The sequence below is a fragment of the Cydia splendana genome, chromosome 1, assembly GCF_910591565.1.
Source record: "Cydia splendana chromosome 1, ilCydSple1.2, whole genome shotgun sequence".
Lineage (NCBI taxonomy): Eukaryota > Metazoa > Arthropoda > Insecta > Lepidoptera > Tortricidae > Cydia > Cydia splendana.
The window spans coordinates 31819960-31846472 of NC_085960.1; the positions used below are offsets into that span (position 1 = coordinate 31819960).

At 40.2% G+C, this 26513-nt stretch overlaps 1 protein-coding gene across 2 annotated transcripts; it reads left to right on the forward strand.

Annotated features, from left to right (window-relative positions):
* Positions 1–26513, forward strand: LOC134793164 (mucin-2). 2 transcript variants are annotated; one of them, XM_063764761.1, is made up of 3 exons: positions 1–20; positions 24200–24302; positions 24451–26513. In XM_063764761.1, the coding sequence occupies exons 2-3, from the start codon at positions 24215–24217 to the stop codon at positions 26403–26405; spliced, it is 2043 nt and encodes a 680-aa protein (XP_063620831.1). In that variant the 5' UTR covers positions 1–20; positions 24200–24214; the 3' UTR covers positions 26406–26513. The 2 variants fall into 2 exon arrangements, with proteins under 2 accessions (XP_063620831.1, XP_063620824.1); XM_063764754.1 differs by lacking the exon at positions 1–20 and adding an exon at positions 7560–7741.

Below are 26513 nucleotides of genomic sequence, written 5' to 3' on the forward strand. Positions count from 1 at the left end.
ATTGAAGATCCAGTTTACAGGTATGTTTTAAAAGTTTCTCTCCTACACTGAACTTGAAGACTTGACATCTAATAGGTAATTTCGCTTTTATTGGCAATTTGGCAGTGCACCCTTGCACGTGCGCGTGATGGTGGCTAGGGAATGCAATCTCTAGTCAATATTGGAGATTCGAAATCACGTGCGAAAAAAATTAAATCCAGATTTCGGGCCTATTGCATAATAAAACACAAGCTAATACTATTTTACATACAAAATCACTAATAGGATTAGCTTGTATTTTATTATGCGATAGGTGTGTTGGTGTTTCGATTTATCTCGATGAGATCGATATTTGACTAAGTAATAAAAAATTAGTTATTTTGAGCATAAATCCCTCAGAATTCAGTATATACTCGTACTAGGTAGTTTAGGGTACTTGCTGTTATATTCACAAAGTAAAACAGCAAGTTACAGAAAAATGTAGGATAAGCGATCAAAAATCATATATAATTGTGGATATAGGTACGCTAAGTCCGCCCGATTCTTCCGCGCAGAGCGCGCCACAGCGTTAAAGCCGGCATAAAGTACAGTACAGGTAATAATTATGTATATTAAATTTGAGCTTTCTTTAGATATTTGATATTTACTGCCTAATCAAATAAATAAGTGCTTATTCACATCAACATCGGCACGTATTTAACGACAGTTGGAAGCTAATCCCATAAATTAATGAACACTTTGATTTCCGGTTTTCCCTAGAGGTAGGTAATGGGTAGGTAAGGTACTACGGTAATTAGATAGTCATGATGGAAACGGGAAACATATACAATTTACCCCTCGTAAGTAATAAACGGTCGTATCAATATCAATACTAATCCTGTCAATACGCAGCTATAATTGAAAAAAAGAGGTTTCCTAAAAAAAATAGGTAGAAATTATAGATGGTCAAGCAAATCTTGTCAGTAGAAAAAGGCGCTAAATTCTAATTTTCAATGAGACGATATCCCTTCGCGCCTACATTTTTCAAATTTGCTGCCTTTTTCTACTGACAAGATCTGCTTGACCAAGTATATAATATACCTACTGAAATAGACTAGCGGGTGGCCTAGTGGTGAAAGCCGCGTCAAGCTGAAGACGCCGGTTCGATTCCGGCCTCGGCCACACAAATATTTAATAAAATAATTTTGATTTGTTCCCTAGGTTCAACTGGTAGGTAACTAGGTAGTCATTTGGCTCTCCCCCTAGAGTTTTTTTTTCGTCCCCAGGTTCGGTAGTAAGTAATTAAGTAAAGAGGCATCAACCGGAGCTAACATTCACATTTTATTATATTAGTATGGACATTTACAGCCGATATCCATTTTGGTGTTAGAATATATAAGAATAAGATGTATTATAGGTTAAGTTTTATGTTTTACACCAAAAAAAAAAATTGAAGTACCTGAGCGCGACCATACCAGCTTTCAATCTGGAGGTCGCGGGTTCGGACCCCGGCTCGTACCGAGTTTTTTCGGAACTTATATACATACGAAATATCATTTGATATTTACCAGTCGCTTTTCGGTGAAGGAAAACTCGTGAGGAAACCGGATGAATCCCAATAAGGCCTAGTGGCTCTCTGGGTTGGAAGGTAAGATGGCAGTCGCTTTCGTAAAATTTAGTGCCTACACCAATTCTTGGGATTAGTTGCCAAGCGGACCCGGGGTTCCCATGAGTCGTGGCAAAATGCCGGGACAACGCGAGGAAGATGATGATTTGTTGAACTACCTACCTATCATGACTTTTATCACTATCATCAAACAAACGATAATCAACAATGGCAACGATAGCATGCAATTAAAGTAGCCTGCTCCTTCTATTACATTGTTAGCTTGTTGATATAACACAAGTAACACTTCCTTGTCTCAAAGATAGAGATGTTGCACAACCTTAATGTATATTCGGTCGTTTGGACCCTGGCGGCGTTTCACTATCATGTAGGCTGGCTGTTTCTCTAAATGGTCCTGGCGGGCATGGCATGCATACGAATTAAAGGAGAATTTCACATTTCTGACGCTTGACTTTATTTCCCCGATGAATTCTTGATATAACTGCGCGTATTTTGTACTACAACGACCCGGATAAAGGCAAGCGAACACCTCTATGGGAGCTTGCATCTCCAGAGGGCGCGTTGTCGACCCTTTATAGCTTTACAAGGATTAATGAAATGGTTCAATTCAAGGATTCATCAAAATTTTAACTACATTACCTAACCTAGAAAGGCAGATTATCTTGCTTGGGCCAAATAGAGGGCAAGCGAGCGCGAGGATAAGCACCCACGAGATGGTCTGATGTTGTGAAGAGGGTGGTTGGCGGCAACATGCAGTGCGTGACCCATATGGCCTATTATGATCGCACACTGTGGAGACGAAGCATACCTACATGGTCGCGATCCTCAGCAATGAGGGACCGAGGAAGAAGAAGACCTAACCTAACCGAATTTTACCCAGCACAGGAAAAGGCTCATCCTCATTGATCAAGCCATCAGAAGTCACAAACACTTCAAACTTAATATATGTACTTGAGCGCTTGTCAGGTGAACTTTTGACTCCGCCAGCCACCATCAGCCCAAGCCGAAAAGTTCACCTTTAGCTTTACTGTACCCGTATTAGCTAGGCAATCTCATCATGCAAAAATCGCTATAAATAGCAATCTGCGAACATAGCTAATAGTTATTACATATTTATTTAATACGACTGTTTATGTTGTCATATTAAATTTCTCTTGTTACGTAAGGTTACCGTAATCGGCTGGCCACGCACACCGTTATCATTAAGTAACAATTATCACTCATCGAATGTTAGATTGATGTGAAATCGGCGAATAAAATATCGGCGAGCTTAATCGGCATCAACAAATGTTTGAGTGTTTTAGGATTTGCGCGCAAGTTTCGCGGTCCCCTATTTACCTATTTTGCACGTACTGATGTTCCAATTTTTAGGGTTCCGTACACAAAGGGTAAAAACGGGACCCTATTATATACTAACACTCCGCCGTCCGTCTGTCTGTCACCAGGCTGTATTTCGTGAACCGTGATAGCTAGGCAGTTGAAGTTTTCACAGAGAATGTATTTCTGTTGCCCGTAAAATAAATATTTAAGTGGGGCTCCCATACAACAAACGCGATTTTTTTGCCGTTTTTTGCGTAATGGTACGGTAACGGATAATAGTACATTATTGTCGAGGCTCGGAAGTAGCTACTTGCAGGCTGAGGATTCGTTTTAAACGGACGACCTTGGGAGTCCGTTTAATTGAATCCGAAGCCAGCAAGTAGCCTTCCAGCCGAGTCATATATAGTGCTTTTCTCAAAAATGGTGGAAGAAATATAAATATCATAGACATATTTTACAAAAGCAACGTTGTTACGTATATATTTTCACAGAAGAAAGCCCTTGCCGCCTTTTTATTTTTTTAATAAAAAAATAGAAGTGTATTTTTCTGCCGAAAATACGCCAACCTATTTGAGACAACTAAATAGTCGCGGCACTAATCATCTGTTTGGCTGTTCAAAGGGCCTGTGCCTTCAATTGATATGGCCATTTCAACTTTTAAAAAGTTTGGAACTCGACAAATAATGGAATTTGTATGCGACATTGCAGTCCCAAAATCGAGACTGCAATGTTTTTAACTTTTTAATTTTTGACTGACCATAAACTAAGCGCTTCGCAACCTATTTTTTAGACGGCAAAGTCGACTTTGCCGTCCATTTTTGAGAAAAAATAATTACCCCTGAGACGTCGGCCCACCGCTCTGCGAAGTGATCTATCGAAAATTCCGCAGATTTTGAAGAAGCTTTACAAAGTTGGTTGTTGTTGCACCTTCGTTTTATTATTGTTAGGGTTCCGCAGCCAAAATGAGAAAAACGAAACACTTAGGCCGGTCGTACATTGGATACGGATTCAATTTGTACGGTTTTTGTAGATATCATTATTTTAATTTTACGTGGCATAGAGCGGCGCCTCTTCTATAAGACCAGGTAAACGTTATTCCATAAGCGATCTCTTCCATAACATCATGACTAGGTATCTTGTCTTGTGCCACGATCCCGCCGCAAAAAATCCGCTCCCATATACACATTTTTAAACGACATCGACATGCTGAAATAATATGAAACTTGGCATGTACATTTTTAATGTTAGGTACCTATTTAATTGAGAATGATTATTCATCGATAGATACAATTTTGTGTTACTCAGGTGACCCACCCGCGCTTGCCAACGAAATAATCTGTCGGTCTCTAGCATGAGTTGCGTTCTCGCGCGCGACTCCATACATCTAGCGCGACTACCTACTTATGCTGGACCGCCTGGAATGGTTTAATTATTTAGACACGATAATTAAATAAAAAATAACCAGACAGGAACACAAATGATTACAGGTTATTGTGTAAAGTCTTAATCAAGTAAGAAGCTCGGTGGACGTGTATCGTATGATAATTAGTAGGCGCACCGCGGCGCGCGCGGCGCTTTCTCGCGCAGGCGCGGGGTCAGCTCGGGCCCACAGTATTCTCTTTGCTGATCGAAATTAAGCGAGTTGAACCCAAGGGAAACCATATAATGCACACTTGGTTTTTGCACAACAACGATAAGGCTAAAATTAAGGGTAATTTTGGTGTTTGACTATTGACCAAACTTCGAAAAGTATTACATTATTTATAGAGTCGCACCATGAAAAGTCTGCAGCGGATTTGATAGCCAACGCAGTGTAAGTGTCAATTATACGTCATAATTTCATAGATGTTTGACGTTTAAAATAACACGTGCACTGCGTGGGCTGTCAAATCCGCTGCAGACTTTTCTTGGTCTGACTCTAGACCCTCTTATCTTGGCAATAGAGCCCACAGCAAAAACTATTTACCCGCCGGGCAGCAGCCGTACCTAACGCCTTCAACGCTGCTCTCCTCCACCTAGACCAGAGGCCCCAGGGGGCCTACCGCAAAAATCTAAAATGGAAATTTCGTTTTATGCTTCTTTATCGCTTTTGCAGATAAGTATTCGCTGTATTCGAGCGGGCAGATAACGAAATTTATATTTACGATTTACGCGGCAGACCTTCAGTTACAAGTTTAAATACGGTAAAATAACCTTAAATAGTTATGTTACATTCTGTTTATTTCCCTCCTTGAGTATAAATAACCATAAATTTTATCCTCGAATTATATCAGCTCTCGTCTAGTGGCAGGCGTGGCTCACTCCGCGATTTCGTCGCTTTGCTCCAGGTAGCTAAAAGACTAAAAGTACATCCGTTCCACACCAATTTTGGTGGCTATTAGCCATAAGCCGCGCGTGGCGCTGTCGCCACCTAGCGGCCATATCTGTGCTGATCGTAACAGACGCGTTTTGTTAGAGAGTGAGTCTTCTGTACCTAGTACTATTATTTATTCTGTGCTAGTGGTTCGATCTCGTGATTCCGGTACCACTGGCCAGCTTGAGCCCTCGACTCGTTTGTTCTTAAGAGCAAAGAACATGCGTACTTGTCACAGAATAATGACTAATATGGAGTCCCCTCAGACCCGGCATTACCATACAATACCCAGCGGCTCGAGGATTATGAATGACCCAAACTCCACTGGTTACCAAAAGCAAAAGTTTGCATACCTATAGCATCTTATGACAATTTCATTCTGATATTAGTTAATCTTTAATCTTCGGATAACAGAGTTGTTTTTACACGCTTTTAATTAGGTTCAACCTGAATAATACAGGCTGATTTTGTTGTCTGATCAGTGATCATACAGACATCAACGTAACTCAGTGAAAAATTCTCAGAGTATAGTCAGATGTATTAATAAAATCACCCTGAATTCCGTACCACAGGTATATTTGATCCATATCCCGATGTCTGATTTTGTTGCAATTTGGCAAACTAACGTAACTTGTTCCTCAAGCTGAGCAAAATATTAGATCCAGTAACCACCGGAGTCACCTTCTCCCGTTTTTTCTCGTCTGGAGATTGATTCATATCTTTCAGCATATCTTTAATTGTCTCGATGTCATCTTTCTTCTGTCTTAACAGCGCACTCTATGACGCCTTAGCGGCACTATTAGCAGGCGTGGCTCACTCCGCGATTTCGTCGCTTTGCTACAGGTAGCTAAAAGTACATCCGTTCCACACCAATTTTGGTGGCTAGCTATAAGCCGCGTGTGGCGCTGTTGCAACCTAACGGCCATATCTATCCTGATCGTAACAGACGCGTTTTGTTAGAGAGTGAGTCTTCTGTACCTAGTTAGTACTATTATTTATTCTGTGCTATTAGGAAGGTCTTGTTTTAAAAGATATATTTAAAAGATTGGGTTGATCGAATATCGTATGTAGGTCATAGTTATGTAAATTAAATTGACTACTCTTTCGATCTCGTTAGACGCTTCCTGTAAAGATAAAGATAAGATAAAGATAAGATACGAACTATGGCGCGAGTGAGGTTGATGAATGTCGATTCACTTGTTTAATTGGAATTATTAACATCTAACATGAGAATACTGTTATTTTAAGAGCTTTTATAGGATGTGTCATATATGTTTTAGCAAGTCTGTTACTAAGCCGACAAGGAAAGGCCGATTTCACATAGTTCGACGTTGGTGGGCGGTGTTGGGTCCATACAACATTTAGACGGTGCGAGAACTCGTCGTATCGCATGCGAGTTTCATTATATTGCGTTATTGTTATTTGGTCGGTCGGTTGAATTGTTGTAACTAAAATCGCATGCGAGTTCGCGCGCCGTGTAATTAGGGTAGGTTGCACCAAACCGTCTGTCGCCATTTAGAACGCTCGCTAAATTTTATTGTTTTGGGAAATCTCAGTTTACTGAACATGCACATGTCTATCTTGATAGTGGGTATATTCTACGATCTAGATATTGTTACTTGAATGTTCATGTCAAGTTTCATGTTATTTTAAAATGTAGGTTGAATTGAAAATGAGAGTGTAACTTCGATTGTATGGTAGCGGCTACAATCGTGTGACTCTTAACAGCGCGTTTATAAACTACACAAAACGTATGAATATCCGGTGTTAACATCTACTTAAGATTAAGATTGCGCTTGTTTGAAGACTTTAAGTATCTGCAAATACTCCCACTGGCTTTTCCATTGGTTTCTCTGTATAAAAGATTTGTTCTTTTTACGTTTACATGGACATGATGACAATACAAATACACAATACATTGTAGGGCCAACAATCAGAAATTAACCCTTGGTCCTGTCGTTACTCAGTAACGTAAGAAAAAATCTGCGACAGAAATATAAGATCAATAGGAGTAAGTGAGGCCGAGGGATAAGCTTTCACACTGGGTTTGGGACCTGTTTACACCTTGCTTAGTGTTTAGTTGCAAATATATGAACTCGTACTATCCACTAATTATTCTAATTAATGTGCGAATGGCGGTACACTTATCCCACAGCCACACTTATCCGTATTGCCTTATAGGAAATAGTCATGTTGGTGAAATAGGCGCCAGAAATTAAGTTATAATCATCCTTAACTGTTGGGGAGGGACAACTTTTGTTTAAATTCTGTAGTGTGTAGGTAGGTATACTGTGTATGACCCTTAAATAGACGTTAGAGGCACCTCGACCAGCAGGTTCGGTGGCATCGTAAACACTTCGCCGGCGGGCGCGTGCGCTATGGCGGCCTGCGCAGACGCGCCGCAGACGTCGCGAAGCACGCGCACCCCATGCCCGTGCGTGTTCCCACCGTAGTGAAGTGATAAATGAATCATGACGTGTTCGGTGAGTTCGGATCATACGTTTTATATATCTGTTTAAGTTAGTTTTTTTTGTGGTGAAGTGCTTTAGCGTGTATAAAAGACAAACGCGTGCGGGTAACTAACTTTGCCGGCTATTTTTTTTTGTGATTAATGTTAAATATATATTTACTTGTAGTTTTTTCATTAATGACAATTTAACTGGGCTTGCCCGCGTAGAACTGGAAGAAAAGTATGGTATGCCCTTCGGAATAGTAACAAAGTAGGGACCTCGATAAATTTATGAAAACCTATGTAACATACAGACAAAATTACTTAAGCATAAATGCTACCTACATATACCTATTGTATACAATACAATACAAATACTCTTTATTGAGCACCTCATTACAGTAATTACAGAAAACAATATACTAATAAGAGGTTAAACAACAGGCGGTCTTATCGCTAAAATGTATATTATGTATGATGTAGTTTCAAATCGTCGGGTGACAAGCAAAAGTCACTAACTAACACCATTGAAATTATTGGACAATAAACCGTGTTACAAGTGTAATAAAGTGCATTGTTACTTTAATTTTTTGATAGTACTTAGTGACTTTTGCTTGTCACTCGACTAAATACAAAATACCTATTGTTTTAAACTTTTTAAGTCGTTTTAACAGATTTAATTGAAATATATTTACCTAGTATTTTTATCAGTAAGCAATAGACTTTAATCTCAATAACACTTACACGTGTGACATCCGGACCAACTTTCCATTTCATTAATTAACACCATAAGATAATCAGAAAAAAACCACATAAACTTAAATAGACAAAAAAAGCTCATCCACCGACCACCGGAAGTTGTCTCCGCGGCGACGAATGACGAACAATATCCGGAAGTTAGTACACTTGGTTGCAAAGAAAAGGAATACTTTGGGTACCTAAACGGAAAAATGTGGCCACCATTTCCGTTTAGTTGATAACGCGAAAAATAAGCAAAATAAAACGTATGTGACAAAAACCGAAAGTTGAGGAATCAGTAGGACAACAATATTAATATATCACTATGATTTATACATAAGTACATTTATTGGTTTATTAATTTTATTAGAGAACACAATTCCCCCAATGAGAGCGTCACTGGACGGTCGACGCGGTCTTAAGCGCGAGATGTACAGATGTAGTGCATAATTGTTTTCCATCTAATAAGATAAAAACAACATATTCTCGATTTTAGATTTAAAATATTCTCGGAAACGTTCGTATTTGTCATGCTACTTCAGTCAACCTCACTACTTTTTGTACCGAGAGACCGAGACTGACTGAAATACAAGACACGTTCGTACGTTTCCGTAAAAAAACTATCGAAAATAATTATGGACTACATCTTTAAACAACGACTTCGCTCCCTTTGATGACAAATAGGTAGAGTTAGACCAAGAAAAGTCTGCAGCGATTTTGATAGCCGACGCAGTGCAAGTGTTATTTATAGGTCATAAACTCATAATTTCATAGAAGTTTGACGTTTATCGCTGCAGACTTTTCTTGGTCTAACTCTAGGGAACTATTACCATTACCACTGAACTTATTGTGAGCGTTAGGTGAGATATAAACAAACCTCGTTATCAATGTTGCAATTCATTGAAAATCAGGGTTGGCAAAAGTATCTATACCGTAGGTAGGGTAGGGAACCCACCCTAACTTCGCCATTGGTGACCATTGCAACTTCGTAAAAATAATATATTAAAATAATAATTTTACCAAGAAACGAATGATATGCATTGAATTCACAATAAACTTAAACTTATTCCAAATCCTAAATGTTGAACGAATACGCCCATGAATCCCATGGTACAATTTATAGCTATTATGATTTAATGCTAGGTCAAGGTCCAGTAACTAAGTGTTCTTCTCTCTCTCTCACTGAGCGTAAGCACAGAATAAATAATAGGCGTAAGCGAGATGGAAGTGCGTGCCCGGGAGCGCGGATATCATGTATTTTTTTATTTTAATTTTTTGTACGTTTAAATAAAATAAAAAGTATCTATATGGGTGCCAAGTTCTAGTTTGCTTGGGGTGTAATTAAAGTTCAGGATTTGACTTGTGTAATTTTTAACTTGGGTTTCGTGGATTTTTTATTTTATTTATTTCATTGCATGTTTGAGAAAAGCACTATACATACCTCGGCGGGAAATGGGGTTGCCCGCGCTCAGACCTATCCGCTATATTATTTCTCCTATGTTATACTTTTCTAAAATTTAGTTTTTTGGTATAAAAACTAGCCAAGACAAATCCTAAACTTTAATTACACCCCAAGCAAACTAGAATTTGGCACCCATATAGATCTCAATTCTTTTTCCGGCGAAGTCAACAACGACGAATATTCTTAATATTGAACTTGGCTCTCATTTCACATTTATGTTTTTGATGGGATATCATTACTTTTTGTACGGAAATTATTAGTATTCATTAGTTGATTTCGAAACTAAAAATTATTTTTGCTATTACAAAATCGTTAGGCGCTAAGTAAACACAAACTGTTTTTTGGGCAATTTTACAAATCGTAAAAATACACTGTTTCTTTATCTCAATTTCGTAACCACACAGTTAACCAGCTGGATGCCTAATTTCAGCTTGCTAGGTCATCTGGAAGTGGGTTAGGTTTTTGATGATAGGTCAGTACGTAGGTACGTGAGTCAGTCAGAAAAATCCCGATTTTTAGATGTTTGTATCTTAATAACCGGTTGAGCTATATTCAGGAAATGTGTGGTTCTAGTTAGCCTTAAAAATGAACCAAATTTCATATCTTTATGTTTAATAGATTCTGAGTTACGCAGGGGTTAAAACTGGCTCCAAATGGTTCGTGTGGTATAACACACGGCCGCTGCGTGAGCTGCGTCGCCAGTTCTTTTTAGGGTTCCGTACCCACGAGGGTAAAAACGGGACCCTATTACTAAGACTCCGCTGTCCGTCCGTCCGTCCGTCCGTCTGTCACCAGGCTGTATCTCATGAAACGTGATAGCTAGGCAGTTGAAATTTTCACAGATGATGTATTTCTGTTGCCGCTATAACAACAAATACTAAAAACAGAATAAAATAAAGATTTAAGTGGGGCTTCCATACAACAAACGTGATTTTTGACCGAAGTTAAGCAACGTCGGGCGGGATCAGTACTTGGATGGGTGACCGTTTTTTTTTTGCCGTTTATTGCATTATGGTACGGAACCCTTCGTGCGCGAGTCCGACTCGCACTTGCCCGGTTTTTAACCGACTTCCATTTCATAGAAGGAGGAGGTTCTGTATTCGGTTGTGGCTGTTTTTTTTTTTTATGTATGTTCATCGATTACTCCGAGACCCGTGGGCCGATTTGAGTAATTCTTTTTTTGTTCGAAAGGAGGTACTTCCAAGGTGGTCCCACATTAATCTGGTGCTGTTCTGATGATGGGATCCATGAGGAATTGAGGGAACTCCTCAATTTTTAAATGCACATGTAGGGTGATTTGGATGTTTTCTTAAGCAACTCGAGCATTTTCTCTCGAAAACCACCAATTTGATGAAGTGGACCTGATGATGATGATTGTTTTGATGATAATCATAACGATTTCTTAAAATGTACGACGTTCTGCGATTGTTCCGAGACCCGTGGTCCGATTTGAGCAATTCTTTTTTTGTTTGAAGGGAACTGCCTCCAAGAGCGTCCCACATTAGTCTGGTGCTGTTATGATGGGATCCGTGAAGAATTGAGGGAACTCCTCAATTTTTAAAGGCACATGTATGGTGATTTGGGTATTGTCTTAAGCAAATCAAGCATTTCCTCTTAAAAACCACTAGTTTGATGGAGTGGACCTGATGATGATGATTGTTGATGATAAATGATGATGATTTTATAAGTGCAGATTCCTCCGGAACCCGTGGTCCGATTTGAATAATTATTTTTTTGTTTGAACGAAGTTACCTCCAAGGTGTTCCCATAATATTGTTAGTTATAATCTGGTGACGGAATTCATAAGGAAATGAGGGAACTCCTCAATTTTTAAAGGTACGAGTATGGCGACATCGTTGTTTTTTATAGTAACTCAAACATTTCCTCCCGTTAATAACCCATTTGATGAAGTACAACTGTAGCCTTACCACGAGTTTGACACTACATCTTCGCTATCGTCTTCGTAACTTACTTTCTATACATCTCGCTCGCACTAATAGGATGCCAGTACGAGCGAGACGCATAGAAAGTAAGTTACGCACACAGGAGTCGGGAAATGGCGGTTGAAGGGTTGGTGGTTCAGGCTTCAGGGTCGAGGGGTTCCGTGATCAGGGGTTGCTGTGCTGTGAGGTTGAGTGATCTGGGGGTTGAGGGATTGGGTCAGTGGCAGGGCGGAGGATGGATTTTGTGTTTGTGCGCTGTATAGTGACAGGAATGATTACGAATTTAGTGATACGCATCATTATTATTTTCATTCATGCGTCACGCGTCACTCATAAGCTGTTAACAATGCCTTACAATTAAAAATGGAAAAATAAAAACTTTTACAAAAAAAAAGAAGACCGACTTCAAAAAGGATAAAATAAAATATAATCCGTTTTTAAGTATATGCGTTACTAACTGATATGTTTGAAGTCGGTGCCAAGACAAATAGTAACAATACCGGTCAAAAATAATCAGCTTTATGTCTATAAATCACATTACGACTGTACTAATAGGTATTATAATAGTGAAAGTAATTCTGTCAGTCTCTTTGTCACCTTTTCAGCTAAACAACTGCCATGTAAACTGGTGAAATTTGCCATGCAGGTAAAAAGTTAAAGCCCTGTAGATGGTTCTTGAATTGTTTTATATTTTGAAATCAAGTTCTCTGGATAAGAGGCGGGAAATAACTCAGCCCCAATCCCACACCTGAGTACTATGGACAGTTCGAAAATTAGTAAAAATTGCTGTTTAAAAAACATATCGGCAATCGCATTGGTTTTATACACTAGTACCGACAAACATGGTACGCACTGCGCCAAGGTGGATTGACAGTGGGTTCTTAGGTATCTACAGAAAGTATGATAATTGCTGTCGTGTAAGGCAATCCTTGTTATGGCAAACATTGTTACCGGATCGCCCTAAAATCATGGTATGTTTCAAATTTGGCTTGGCACCGACTTCAAACATATCAGTTAGTAACGCATATACTTAAAAACGGATTATATTTTATTTTATCCTTTTTGAAGTCGGTCTTCTTTTTTTTGTAAAAGTTTTTATTTCTTTTTAACTTGGCTTGACACGCTGCCGCGTGCCTAGATCGTTCGCGCGTGTATTTCGCTCTTACTCGTTCGTAGGACCTTACTCTCTTGTAGTCGTTGTATATGTGTCGTAGGCCGATTGTAAGATCAGGCAGATCGTAATGTTCCTGTGTAATGTTTTGACGATAGTCACATTAAACCAATACATAGGTAGGATAGGTTCGTTAGGTTGCTTCAGATGCCCGAAGGGCAAACTGCCCAGAAATAGGAGCCCCGCGTAGCGGACGGTTTCTGCTCGAGAATTCTCGAGGCGAGAAATCTCGAGAAATTTGTCCTAAGTCGAGACGGGGAAAAAACACTTAATGCCTCGAGAACTCAAGAAATAAATCTCTTGTGATAAGTAACAAGAAAACACGCGTATAACACGTGATGTGTCTATTAGTGTTGTTTAGGTAGTTAAATAAATGTAAACAATGTTTTTTTTTTTACATTTTCAGGTACTTAAAACATTTATTAGGTACCTAGTTAAGCAAAAAATAAAACTCTGCCTTAATCTGTCCCTTATCCTATCGTTCTGGCTTCAACCGATTTTCATCTTTTTTTTATTAAAAAACGCTTTAAAATATATTACTATTACTTCTGAAAGCAAAATAATGTAAACTATCGTATATGATTTGTAATTGTTACAATTTAATTTTTAAAATTACTTTTCAATAAAAAGCGATCGCTTATCTTCTTTCTAAAGCTAAAAAACGAATTATAGGGCCATATAATATTTAACAAATATACTAAATTACTATTGATAAATCAAATCATCCCGATATATTCCTATTAGCAAAATATCACAATTTTAGCAGCTTCATTGTTACGTTGACTATTTCGTAGTAAAACTTATTGACTTGAATATTCTTGCCTAATAAAATACCATAGGTATTGTGGTTTGATAAAATTTTGTTAAATACCTAAAGAAATACACTATAGCATGTCACATCGTCGGCGCACACGGCTGCACCTATAGTTTTTTTGTTGGTTGTTTAATTTTTTGATTATTAAGTGAAATTTATTGTAACTAAAAATTTACCCTATGTTTATCAATTATTGATTTCTCCTACGATTCCTATGAGTCTGATTTGTAATAAAGCAAAAAAAATAAAAATAACATGGTGTTTTTTGATACTTTCAAAATTTCTCGAGATACTCGAGAAACTCGAGAAATCTTGGCCGAGAAATCCCGTGCCTCGAGAAATTAAAAAGGTCGAGAAACCAGAAACCCTAGTAGCGGGGCTCCGTCGACTCAGGGAACGAATCAAAGATTTTCACGTTTCACGATATGCCTAGGAATTTCACGATATGCCTGATCTTACGATCGGCCGCCGACATATGTATGACGTCGACTGTATAATTGTATATGTATTGGCTCGAACGAGACACACGGGCGAATGCTAGCAAAACGACATCACTTAAATAAACTCTGACCACGCTAACTTTGCACAAACTTTCCAGTAAGAATGCATACATACCCTAAAGCACTTGTCATGAAAACTAAGCGTGGTCCGACTCTATCAAAATGTACGTTCAAATTGGCCTCCTTATTTATTAATTTTATGACCGTAAGAGTTGACATTTACATAGTCCCGAATGTAATGTTAACCGGCGAAGGTACAGTGACATTCAATTACTAAAAGCAACTCAAATGAAAATGGCAACCGACTTTCACTACCGACCTGATCCGAACAAATTCTGAAAATCGCTTCTGAAATGGCCTATCTTTAATTCGATTAAGTAACGACTTATGGGCGTTTATGCACTTTTGTTTACCGAAGTACTACTTCTATTTCACGCTATGTTAAGTAAAATATCTTTAAAAGGCTCTTCGAGTTATTACTTGTGTGAAAATTCGTATTCATCAAAATATGCACGAACGGCATTACCTTTGAATACACACAACACATAGGTAGTTTTCTTAAACTCACGAAGGAATTGTAATTGCTTAGGGGTCATCCATACATTACGTCACACGAATTCATGATTTTTTTACCCTTCTCCCCTCATTGTCACACCAGTACGGTTACCATCAGTTTGTCACTGACATAAACGCCGTCGAGAACGTAATTTACTTTCTATACATCTCGCTCGCACTCGCATATTAGTGCAAACGGGATGTATAGAAAGTAAATTACGTTCTCGACGGCGTTTATGTCAGTGACAAACTGTACGGCTACCACCAGTTTTGACATTGACATAACGCTCACGTTTAAGTAACTTACTTTCTATGCATCTCGCTCGTACTCGCATATGCGAGCAATAGTGGAAGCGAGATGTACAGAAAGTAAATTACGTAGACGTGAGCGTTATGTCAATGTTAAAACTGATGGTAGAGGCTCTGATGGTAACCGTACTGGTCACATTTGGCAACACCTTCACCCCTGATGTGACGTCATATTATTGGCATTTTTTTTTTACGAAATCAGCAATTCAAATTAGGTACTTAGGAATTATTATGTTAGTAAAAATATTTTTGATAAAAGCAATATTAGACGTTTTATAACATAAAACCGATTAATAATCAAATGTGTATTAATAAAAACGTTTTATCATTGCAATCAAACTAGTTATTTAACTGTATAGCTAATAACAAAATTATTTTTCGGTTACAGATGAAGTTAAAGTGACGTCAGCGTCACAAAGTTTGGGACTCCCCCTCCCCCTTATCACAACATGTCACATTTTCTTGTCCCCGCTCCCTGCCTCTAATTGCGTGACGTAACTTAGGTAACAATTAGGTACTTTTACCTACGCGCTACATGTTAAACGACCTCTCGGTGTTACAAACGGTCTCATTCGGCAAGGGGTCATCCATTAATTACGTCACACGTTTAGGGGGAGGGAGGGGTCAAGAAAATGTGACATGTTGTGACATGGGGGAGGGGGGAGTCACTAACATTGTGACGTCACTTTAACTTCATCAGTAACCGAAAATTAATTTATATTTTTTAATGTGTTTTTGGAAGTCATTTTCGTTCCTAATTGGTTTTGTGTTATAAAATTACTTAAGTACTAATATTTCTTTTACCAAAAATATTTTTTTATTAAAAAAATTATGCCGAGTTAGTATTGCCGATTTCGTTGAAAACAAAATTGCCTAAAATGTGATTCACACCAGGTGGGGAGGGATTTGCAAAATGTGACCAAGTGTGACAAGGAAGGGGGGAGGGGTCAAAAACCTAGAAATTCGTGTGACGTAATTAATGGATGATCCCCAATAATTAATTAAAAAAATCAATGTAATTATCAGAGCATCGCGGTTAAGCATATTTTGCACGTACTAGGGCCAAGAGGTATCTAAATATACACATTTAATCAACACTATATCGACATCGTCATAGAAAAAGCTTTTGGAACAGATTTATTAATTTTATAGCCATTTAATTAACTCCGATAATGAGAGGATGTTGAACGGTGCGGTGTCAAAATATTAGACTGCATGAAACTCGTATAAACATAGTGCCTTATATATACATGTTATTTATGTTACTTTCAGACAACAGTAGATTCTCATGCCCACCACGTGCTCAGGTTACAATACAAATCACGGATTCGTCTGCTATTCCTGTAACTCACCCAGCGCTTAAAGTTCAACCGATATATTATGACCCCCAGATTTGCAGTTAGTATAAATTTGTAATCAAAGATTACACTTACACTGGCTCGCTTGAGACTGAGACTAACACTCGGCAACCGATGACAATGCAGCAACTGTCTCCTTAGTACCTGGTTAGAAAGTTTTAAACTTCACATTTACTAATGTTAGGTAAATTTATAAATCCTTCTAAACTCTGACATGAGTAATAGCGCGTGGGTGGCGGTCATCGGCACAGCACTAAAGAAAGTGTTATTTATTCCTTATGAGCCCACACGTCTAGGACGAGAGGACACCAAACTGAATTGTATTCATTTATGCTTGTCCACTTTCTGTGCGGTTTCGTCTGACGCCAAATTTGGCGTGATGAGCTTTGACATTATGTCTCTTCAGTTCATTAAGAACTGGTTTGTTTGACCATTAACCTCAATTTGAGGAAAAAAAAATAAATACCTACCATACAAGCTTTGATTAATTTCAATAATGGAAAAAACTGACTGAAAAGTTTAACCTTCTAAGACCCTGCGTACAATTTACAATTCCACAATCTATTTTGAACTTTTATTGAGTAAATAAGGGTCCAAATTAAAAAACGAAAGAAATGCTTCTGTGAGTTCTGGGTCTGAGGAGGAAGACTATTTTCCTTGTACAAAATCGAGGGTCGGACTGATCTTTCAAAAAGCTTTTAACCAGTGCATACAACATTTTCAGGATAAAGTATAATTGTCGGCATACCTTCCAACGTACATCAGCGCGCTGCATAATTTCATGCATAAAGTGACCTGACCACTGCGACTGAGTGTACAATCCTTGAGTATTTTACCTACCGTATGTTAATTGCTGTATCCTGAAATGAATCTAGAGAGATAGATAATTCGCCCTCGCCAGACAAAGAATGAAGGACTTTGGAGCAGGATACCTGTAACCAAAGGACTTTAAAACGCTACCCATGAGCTCCATCATCCGACACATGGATATGGTGGGAAAAGCTCTTGAGTAGTTGACGGATCTTTTCTAGGGGGCAATTGCACAAAAGATCCCTATGGGTCGAAGTGCTGTATCCGCACGGGCCCCCGCAAACAATAAGATAAGATAAGATAGATAATTCGTCAATGAATAAAGCGTCATAAACACGCAACCTTCGACTCCCAACTACCCCAAGTAGACCCGCTCCGCTGCCACGTGTCTGTTTTTCTTAAAAAGTTATGTCCTATAACCGCATAAACTTTTTCGACTTGTGTCCCTAGCCGGTGTTATCTCCGTTGACATCAGCGCTGATAGTGGTGAGTGGTGACAGGTCGAATACGGTAGGACGGCGCACTTGCGCAGCGACAGATGTGTCGGGCGCATGTCGGACGAGATTAATGGCCTGCATGCACCCGCGGCGGTGCGGCGGCGACAGCCACAGAAGCCCCGTTCTGTATTTACTGAATGTATGACTCTTTTGCACTTATTTCCTTATAGGTATTCATATATCTAGTATATAACTGGATCTGGCATGAGTGGTGGGGTGAAGCGACCGAACAGGATAGTCTTATGTATCTTTCAGTAGGAGTAGCAGCGAAAGAGCTACTATTGTTTGTCCTTGTCACAGTCTCACATTTTATTTGTTCCTCACCATAATTTTGTATGGATTATGGTGAGCAACAAATAAATTCGACCAATCATAGTGTCGCATTGCGTATGTTTTGTCCCTCACGGAGGCACGCGTATACCACTTCTATAGGATCCTAACCTTCTATGCTTATATTATGTATTTGAGTTTTTGTATTGCCTCTTCGATCTCCTTTCGGAGTAGTTATAGCAGGTTTCAGATCACTGGCTGTGTCATCTCGTTAAATTAATCGAGACAGCTGAACCTGATGATAAATTTTCAGTTTTCGAAGAGGATTGTTGGACTCACATATTATTTGCTTTGACATCCAAAAAGGGGCAGTAGATTGGTGCTTTACTGCTTCATGTTCTCTCTTTTGCACTGTAATAGGGTTATTTGGATAGTCTTTCCCATACTTTTATGCCACTGCCCCCATAATTTAGTTATAGTCCTCTGACACTCTGACTTCGACTTATTACGCATGACGATTGCCTTCGTTTCTAAAATAAGACATAGCAACAGCATCTTTGGCCGGAAAGCAGCTTCAATCATTATCTGCGGACCTTCTGTAGGCTCGCTGGCTTGCGTCAGCGTGGGCGCGAACCGCCCGTGGCGCCACTCGGTCTGCGCGCGCGTTCCCACGCCTCCCCACACCCCGGCCGCCCCGCCCGCCGTATCTTCTCGTGTATCAACCAATATGACGTTTTATAAATAAATGCTCAAAACTTTCACCGCCAAATAAAATACGGGTTTTGCTGAAGTGCGTGAATAATTATTTAACCATGTAAAAAACCTGTTTAATTCAGACGCTTAGAGACAAACGTAGTGTGTCGTGTCGCATTATCTTCTCTGGCCAATATCACTTCTCGCCATAGATCGTCATAATTCATAAATCATGGATCTACTCGGCTGCTATTTTCCGAACTACAACAATTCAGAGATAATTTTGAATTATTGATTTAATAACAGGGTTGTTCCAAAGTTCCATATTGCATCTTAAGATAAATTCGTAGGTTCCTATATTACATCAGTAGGTAGATTAGCCCATCTTTTTTAAAGTTTATTATGTATTATGGTACATTGCACTCCATACTCACAGGTAAACTGTTTACCTACTCGTGAAACTGGTTTAACCTGTATACCTATAATCCCAACGTTGATGGCTAGGTCTAGTACTCTTTATTATACTGTGGCTAGGTGCTGCTGGTGCAGTGAGTGTTTGCGATAACGATACATCGTGACATTCTTCAAATTTCTTAGCGAATGTCACTATTGACCGTGCAACCGCGAAGCGCGAGCGGAGCGTCTTCTTTGTTTCAGCTTGAGCAAAATGCTTTCGTATTATGTCGGGTAGTCCCGCTGTTCTTCTCTACAGGTCCCATTTCTCAGCCGATTTTCGTGAAATTCTGTGACCATGCAGCAGGTTAGATAGAATACTCTTTATGCCAACACCTCAGTAAAAGATACAACTTAAGGAAAAAACAATTAATTGGCAGACTACAGGCTGCCTTATCGCTAAACAACTTTGTCAGTAGTTAACAAAAAGGCGCTATATTCAAATTCTTTATGGGACGATAACCCTTCGCGCCTACATTTTTTAACCTTTTCGACGCCGTGTCAAACGCAAAATGTCTTGGGTAGTCCCATTCGTTTTTCGTCATGTTCTTAAATTAGTCCTATTCTGCTTTCGTCGTTCATTAAATTCTACATTCCTCACAATCGTCGGTGGTTTTCAATGTAGAATGCGTGACGAAACCAGAATAGGACTAATTTAAGAACTTGACGAAAAACGAATGGGACGACCCAAGACGACCCGCAAAAGCTGTCACTCGGACGCCACGTCACCCAAGTGTCAAAACTGAAATTGAACTTTATGCATATGCACTTAGGTCTATGTTACTCTGTGGTCTGTGACCGATTAATCGGTCTTTGGCGTTGAAACTGCGGTGCGGATATATCGGTCATTGGCGTCCAAAAGGTTGAAATGGCTTAACACTTACAGGCAGACAATTTAGCTATGGGAGTTGTCGAGGTCTACACCTCACAGAGCCACTAGTATAGCAGCTAGATATTAGATATCCGCTGTAGCAAAGGCAGTCCGTTTCTAGGTAGATGTTTATTATGTGACAGACTACAGTAGGTCGCATACAAGCGTAGCCAAGTGTTCCAAGTTTATTGAAGCCTAACGGAACCTTTGTTGAGGACAGGTTCAGGGGTCCGGCGCCAAAGTGTAGCTTTGTCTAGATAAAATTACATGCAAACATTGCAAATCAACATAACATTATGTAAATCTGCTCGTCGCCCCGCATTTAGAATCGAGGAGATACATTTAAATATCCTGTATATTAATAGGTATCTCAACAGATGTCGCCTCGACTGCTGCAGAGGTACCTCTACAGCAGACATCTTATATTACCAATTTTTATACATTTGGGGGCGTCCATTAATTATGTTAGGTGTTCAGGAGAGAGAGGGTAGGTCACGTCACGCCGAATCCTCAAAAACACCTCACGCAATTAATGGACGCCCCCTTATTAAATCAGCCGTCTGACCTTCCAACATAACAGAAGAAAAAAGGTCGAGCATTCAGAACTAAACTTAATCTTGATATTCCGTTCATATTTTACATATACGTTATAACTGGCAGCAACAAAGCAAGGTAATCTGCGATTAATCTACCCCTCCACCTCCACGCATAACAGCCGTATAGAAACTGAAGAAACAGTTTGCACGATATTTAATGCGATACCATGGAGTTTTCCGATGACGGTTACTGCTGTTATGCATGACGACAATAATAAATAAATAAATAAATGTTATTTATTAAGGTATCAAGCCATTACATTAAAATTAGGTACATGTCAAATATTAAATACAAATCAAATCACGTAATATCTTTTCTAAATCAGATCTTTCTAAGTTCTAATGCGCTCTAGCTTTTATCAGACTTTCAGGCGTTTGTATCCGATGCGATATTATTATTTATAATAAGCCCATTGTGTCTCGCATACTTTTTATTGTAGACGATAATGTTGTTGGTTGCATGTCGTAAATCCAGAGGAGCCGAGAGCGGACTCGGGCATGTTCTAAAACGTTAATGGCGGTTAATATCGCTCGTCCGCCAAATTACGCCCCATAAAAATTATAATATTATCGCAACTTACCTAGAAATACATCCATCAACTTGTTTGATCCATTTTCAGCCGGTTCGATAAATGGGCACGCGGCCTATAATTAAACGATTTTAGTTCAAAAGTACATTATTGGAGCTGTTCAAGCTGTTTCAACAAAAATTAAGTGATTGAATTAATCCCACTTCATCAGTAGTTTACTCTGTTTTCTAGATCGTAGTCGTAGTCACGTGTACCTACTCAGGTGACATATCACCTACTGTCACTTTCTCGAATCATATTGTGTAGTCAGCAAAATTTTGCCTATTTATAAGAAAATCCAAGTTCACTTTTCTCATAATCGCCCCGCAAATAGCACGTAACATAATACACCAACCACCAGCCGCGGGTAACATGCAGCTCTCATGCGTTGATTTCACTAGCACGTGGTCGTGTGGATTTCATCCGGCCGGTCCGAGTAAAACTAGAGGATTACCACAATAGTTTATGAATTAGAAATGGAAAGTCGCGTCCGGACAAATGTTTGCTGAACGTGCTGATTGCGCGGACATGTGATGATGCTAATCGAGCGTGGAGCGAAGTTGTCGACAAATTCCACCCAAAACGCACAATAGAACGGAGACTTTAGGTGTAGGTGCAATCAGTAAAACTATTAGCTTAGCACCCCCGCATAAAAATAATTATGTATGCAGGTGCGCTAAGTAATCGTTTTGCTGACGGTATGTGATCTGATTTAAATATCTGAGCTGATTTAAATGATTTAAAATGCAGCTTTATTGTTAGCTAGCTAGCTAGTGTCACTAGGAACTTAATTCACCCCGGGCATTCCGGTAGACAGTTTAAAACCTTCATCCAGCTTATTTTATTATCAGAGTAATTAGCAACATTTTAATAACTTAACTTAACGTTATGATGGGAAAATATCTAAATGTTCTGATATGTACCAGTGTACCTCCATGTACCTACTGTCAGCATAAAAATGCGGCAGCATGCAGCTGACTGACTGATTCTACTCTTTTTGAGAAAGGTTTAGGATAACTAATACTTATTAGAATATTTAATGAATTCAAACTTTGAAGAAATTGTCGCCAATTCAAAAGTGTAGGTAAGAATTAAAACCGTATTCCGACAAAATACTAAAACATAGAAAGTAAAACAACAAACCGGGACAAAATACACTATGACAAAGAGAGTGAAAGGGCCAAGAATAGAAGGTAATAGATGTAAAACACCTTAGCGGGATTCCCGTCAGGTGCGCTCCCGCTCGCGATGCGGCGCACGCGCGGCTTTCACTGCGCATCCTGGTTAGCGGCTCCTGCTCCTTTGAGACAATAAGTGACAGACTATAAGTTGGCAGTGCGAGATTAATCAATAAGCAAAATAGTTTTCATATCGAGTGCCACGTCAAGTATATGTAGATTACTGCCAAATTTATACAAAGTTAGTGTGGTCAGAATTTAAGCCGTTTCTTAGGACACCACGTCAATAGTTGACCCCGAAAGGAAGAGGTCTAGAAATTGTATGCTGGGGCATCAAAGTGTATAAGTACAGAGTGATTTTGTTATGTCTGACCATACTCTAAGGGGTGAATATGTAGGTCATACTGTTACTGAACAAATTTTATTAAGGGACCGACCCCGAAAACGCACATAAAAATCTGTTGTCTCATACATTTCGGAGAATCGTATATGTCAATGTTTTCTAAGGAACAGTATTTTTTTTTCGTGATTTTGGTATTGGCCCCATAGGAAATGTTGTCCAGTATGACCTACATATTCACCCCTCAGAGTATGGTCAGACATAACGAAATCACCCTGTATCTAGGGTTAAGAAATCCGATCGGTAGTGAACATAGCGTTCGCAATTAGCCCGCATACTCGTATATGAATCTGAAAGTAGGTATACATAATTAAATTAAAACTATTGTTCATATACCTACGTCGAATCGATAATGGGACACGAACCGGTCGAATCCAAGTTTTTTGAGGCAGAGAAAGAAATCCATAATAAGGTATCGGGGTCAGGCCGTATGGGAACAGGGGATGGCTGGTTAATGCGTTCTTTGCCGGCGCGGCATTTTAACGAGCCGCGGCCAAAAAACCCGCGGCAACGAACAGCTCTAATTGCACAAAAATCGCGAGGCGGGTATTCTGCACCATTCACAATGGTCCCGAACGCATCGCCTCTGGCGATCCTGTATGAGCGATGAGCGATCTTTCATAACGATTGAAGTTACGGGTAGGTACCTAAAGATATGTAAATAAAACATAGGTACTTATACCTAGGTAGATAGGACAAAAGAGTAAAGACTAGGACTAGGGGATATTACTTATAGGTATTTAGGACTCTTAATCTAGAATATCTAGATGGTTTTTTACAAGGTTTTAATAATCGTTGTTAGTTAGTTTGCTTATGTATTTGCATAGTCAAATCTTGCCAACAAAAGTTTTTAACTGTCCCGATATTACCTACCTATATTTGCCTATATCAACTTGCAATTTAAATAGCATAACTACGTAACTTCGGTGGCAATATTCTGAGCAGGACAGGGCCGGATAGCCTGGAAAAGCTCCTTATTACTGGCCGCATGGCAAGGAAGCGTAGGGGTGGACGTATGGCCACACGTTGGGCGGACAGAATAACGTCAGAGACAAACGCCACATTGCAGGCTAGCATGCACTGGGCCCAAGACAGAGCGGCTTGGAGAGCGCTGGTGAAAAGTGTCCACATTCGTCACGTCCCTCAGCCATGAGGATACGACAAAGAAGAATTATAGGTATTATTAAGTTGGCCGGTGAACAGACTGTAGACAGTTGAACTCGGCAGATCGTCGGGGTGGTTGCGCTCATTGAAATCGTGTTGATTATGATTGATAATTTTTCATGCTATTTATCGTATCCACAGAACCACATCCGTACTATGGTGCTGCTCGGGCTGCTGGCGGCGGCGGCGGCAGAGTTCAGCGCGGCTGACAGCTCCTCGCTCAAGCACATAGCCAACGTGTCATGTGAGTTAACCCAACGATATTAGCCCGTTCGTTCCATAAAGGAAAGAACGAGACAATTTATGATAACCATACGAAAATGTCACAATTCACATTCAATTGACATTAACGCACATTTATATAATATAAAGTAATTTTATTTGAATTCCAGTCGCCGCAGAGGACCCGATGGCAAGCGGATCCGCGTCGATGTTCTCCCCGCGGATGGACTTCGAGCAATGGCGGCCGCTGACGGGGCGCGGCGACCCGCTGCGGAACGACCCCACCTACGACTACGAGCCGCCCGTGCTCGAGCGCGTGCACTACTGGGCCGACGACACCCGCCTCGAGAGAGAACACTACCCCGAAAGGAAATCAGAAGTACTCATGCTCGGAGTCTCCTCCCGCAAGCCCAGTTTGGGGACCCGACAACCCCTTCCTTCCCGACGGCCCCACCGACCCCCGCCCCCCAAATACGAAGACTTCCAATACAAACTCAACGACCATTACCCTATGACTATCCTAGTTCCACCGCCACCTCCGCCTCCGGGCCACAAGACTCCACTCTTCGTCCTCGATGATAAACCTCACCAAACCCCACACCCCAAACCAGAACCACAAACAAAAGAACCCACAACTAACGGTCCGGAGCACCTTACGTCACTGTACGCCCTACAGGAATCAAATTTGATCTACCAGTCGTCGTCAACGAATCAAAATTGGATACTTAACACCAATCAAACAAAATCTAACTACAGTTCGGTGAGCAGCGACTACGCCGGCTGGGGACCAACGACGCCGCTCGACGAGAGCAACGTCAACGACACGCTCAACTTCATCCTCAACGACCACTTCGACTTGTCCAAGCAACCGTACGCGTTCTACAAACCAGTGTTGTCGGAGGCGCCCCCTCCGCCCCAGAAGACTCTTAATCCGATATTGCTGCCAATGTTCGTTCCTACGGCTCTTCCGCCCACTGAGACACCCGCACCTGCCGCACCAATCACAAGTTTCACTGATGCTTCAAGCGCTTGGACAGTGTATGAATCCACGACGGAAACCTCAGAATACTATGAAGATACGACAACCGACAAGCAAACTTCATATTTCCAGCCCAGTCCTGTCCCCACGCCGGTGCCTGCTCCTAGACCGACCCCTGAGAAGACCTCTTTATTCGATATGTTAGGCTCCATGATGAGCATGCCGCTGGTAAATGGTCCGGAGAGACCCGAGGACAACCTGTACGCGCACGCGTCCAACAACATCCACGTGTTCAAGGAGACCGAAGACCCGGCCAAACTAGATACCATTCAAACTATGCAGCCGCCGCCAGTTACAAATACAAAAACCACAGAAGGCTCGTCAACACCTGTCAAACAGGCTCAGAATGTGAATCCCTTCATTCCAAGTGGCTTCACTCCGAGACCCCCGCCGACTAACGTTCCATATTTGCACTTGCGACAGACCACACCGGTGACTTTAACTGCCGATGTTTCAGAACGAAAGCCGACAACGGAGGTACCTTCAGTACCGTACTTGATCATACAAGGACATTCAAAAGTCAAAACATACGGATCGAAACCTAAACCAACTCCAATTCGCAATGATGCAATTAGTAATGAAATTATAAAACAGAATGAAACTAACGAAGTGAAACATTTACACACCAAAGAGAAGGTTAGACATGACAAACCTTCAGCGTATAGAACAAGCCGAACACAGAATTTACAAGCGTTAGTAGAGAACGGGTTAGGTTCTATAGAAATTCAGGAAGCTAACGTAGGCATAAAGTATGACGTCAGTGATGGAAGCAATGTTCCTGTGGAAATATACAGGAAGGGAATTGTCGACAGCGACGTCGACATAAATAATTACAAGAAGAAAGGCAAGAAAGAGCCACGAAAGAAAAGACAGGTAGATTTGGAGGATTTGATACCTTTTGACGAAGATACTATAGAAGAATTTGTGTTTGACTTTCTGAAGAGCCGTAAGAACGACACGAGCGTGACGGGGCTGATCGCGCAGGCGGTGACGAGCAACGCGGCCAGCGAGATCGTCGACGACCTCGACGACGACGACGACGATGAAAACGATGACGATGATGATGATGACGACGACGATAGATGAGCTCTGTGAAAGAATGTTTAGGTAAATTATTAAAATGTAGTTATTGTTATTATCGACTGACCATATTAAGTTATTTCCGTTATTAATAAAGTTAGATAAATAATGCAA

Coding starts and splice junctions, on each gene's coding strand:
- LOC134793164 (XM_063764754.1), top strand. Junction 24,303..24,450: donor GCACATAGCCAACGTGTCAT/GTGAGTTAACCC, acceptor TTTGAATTCCAG/TCGCCGCAGAGGACCCGATG.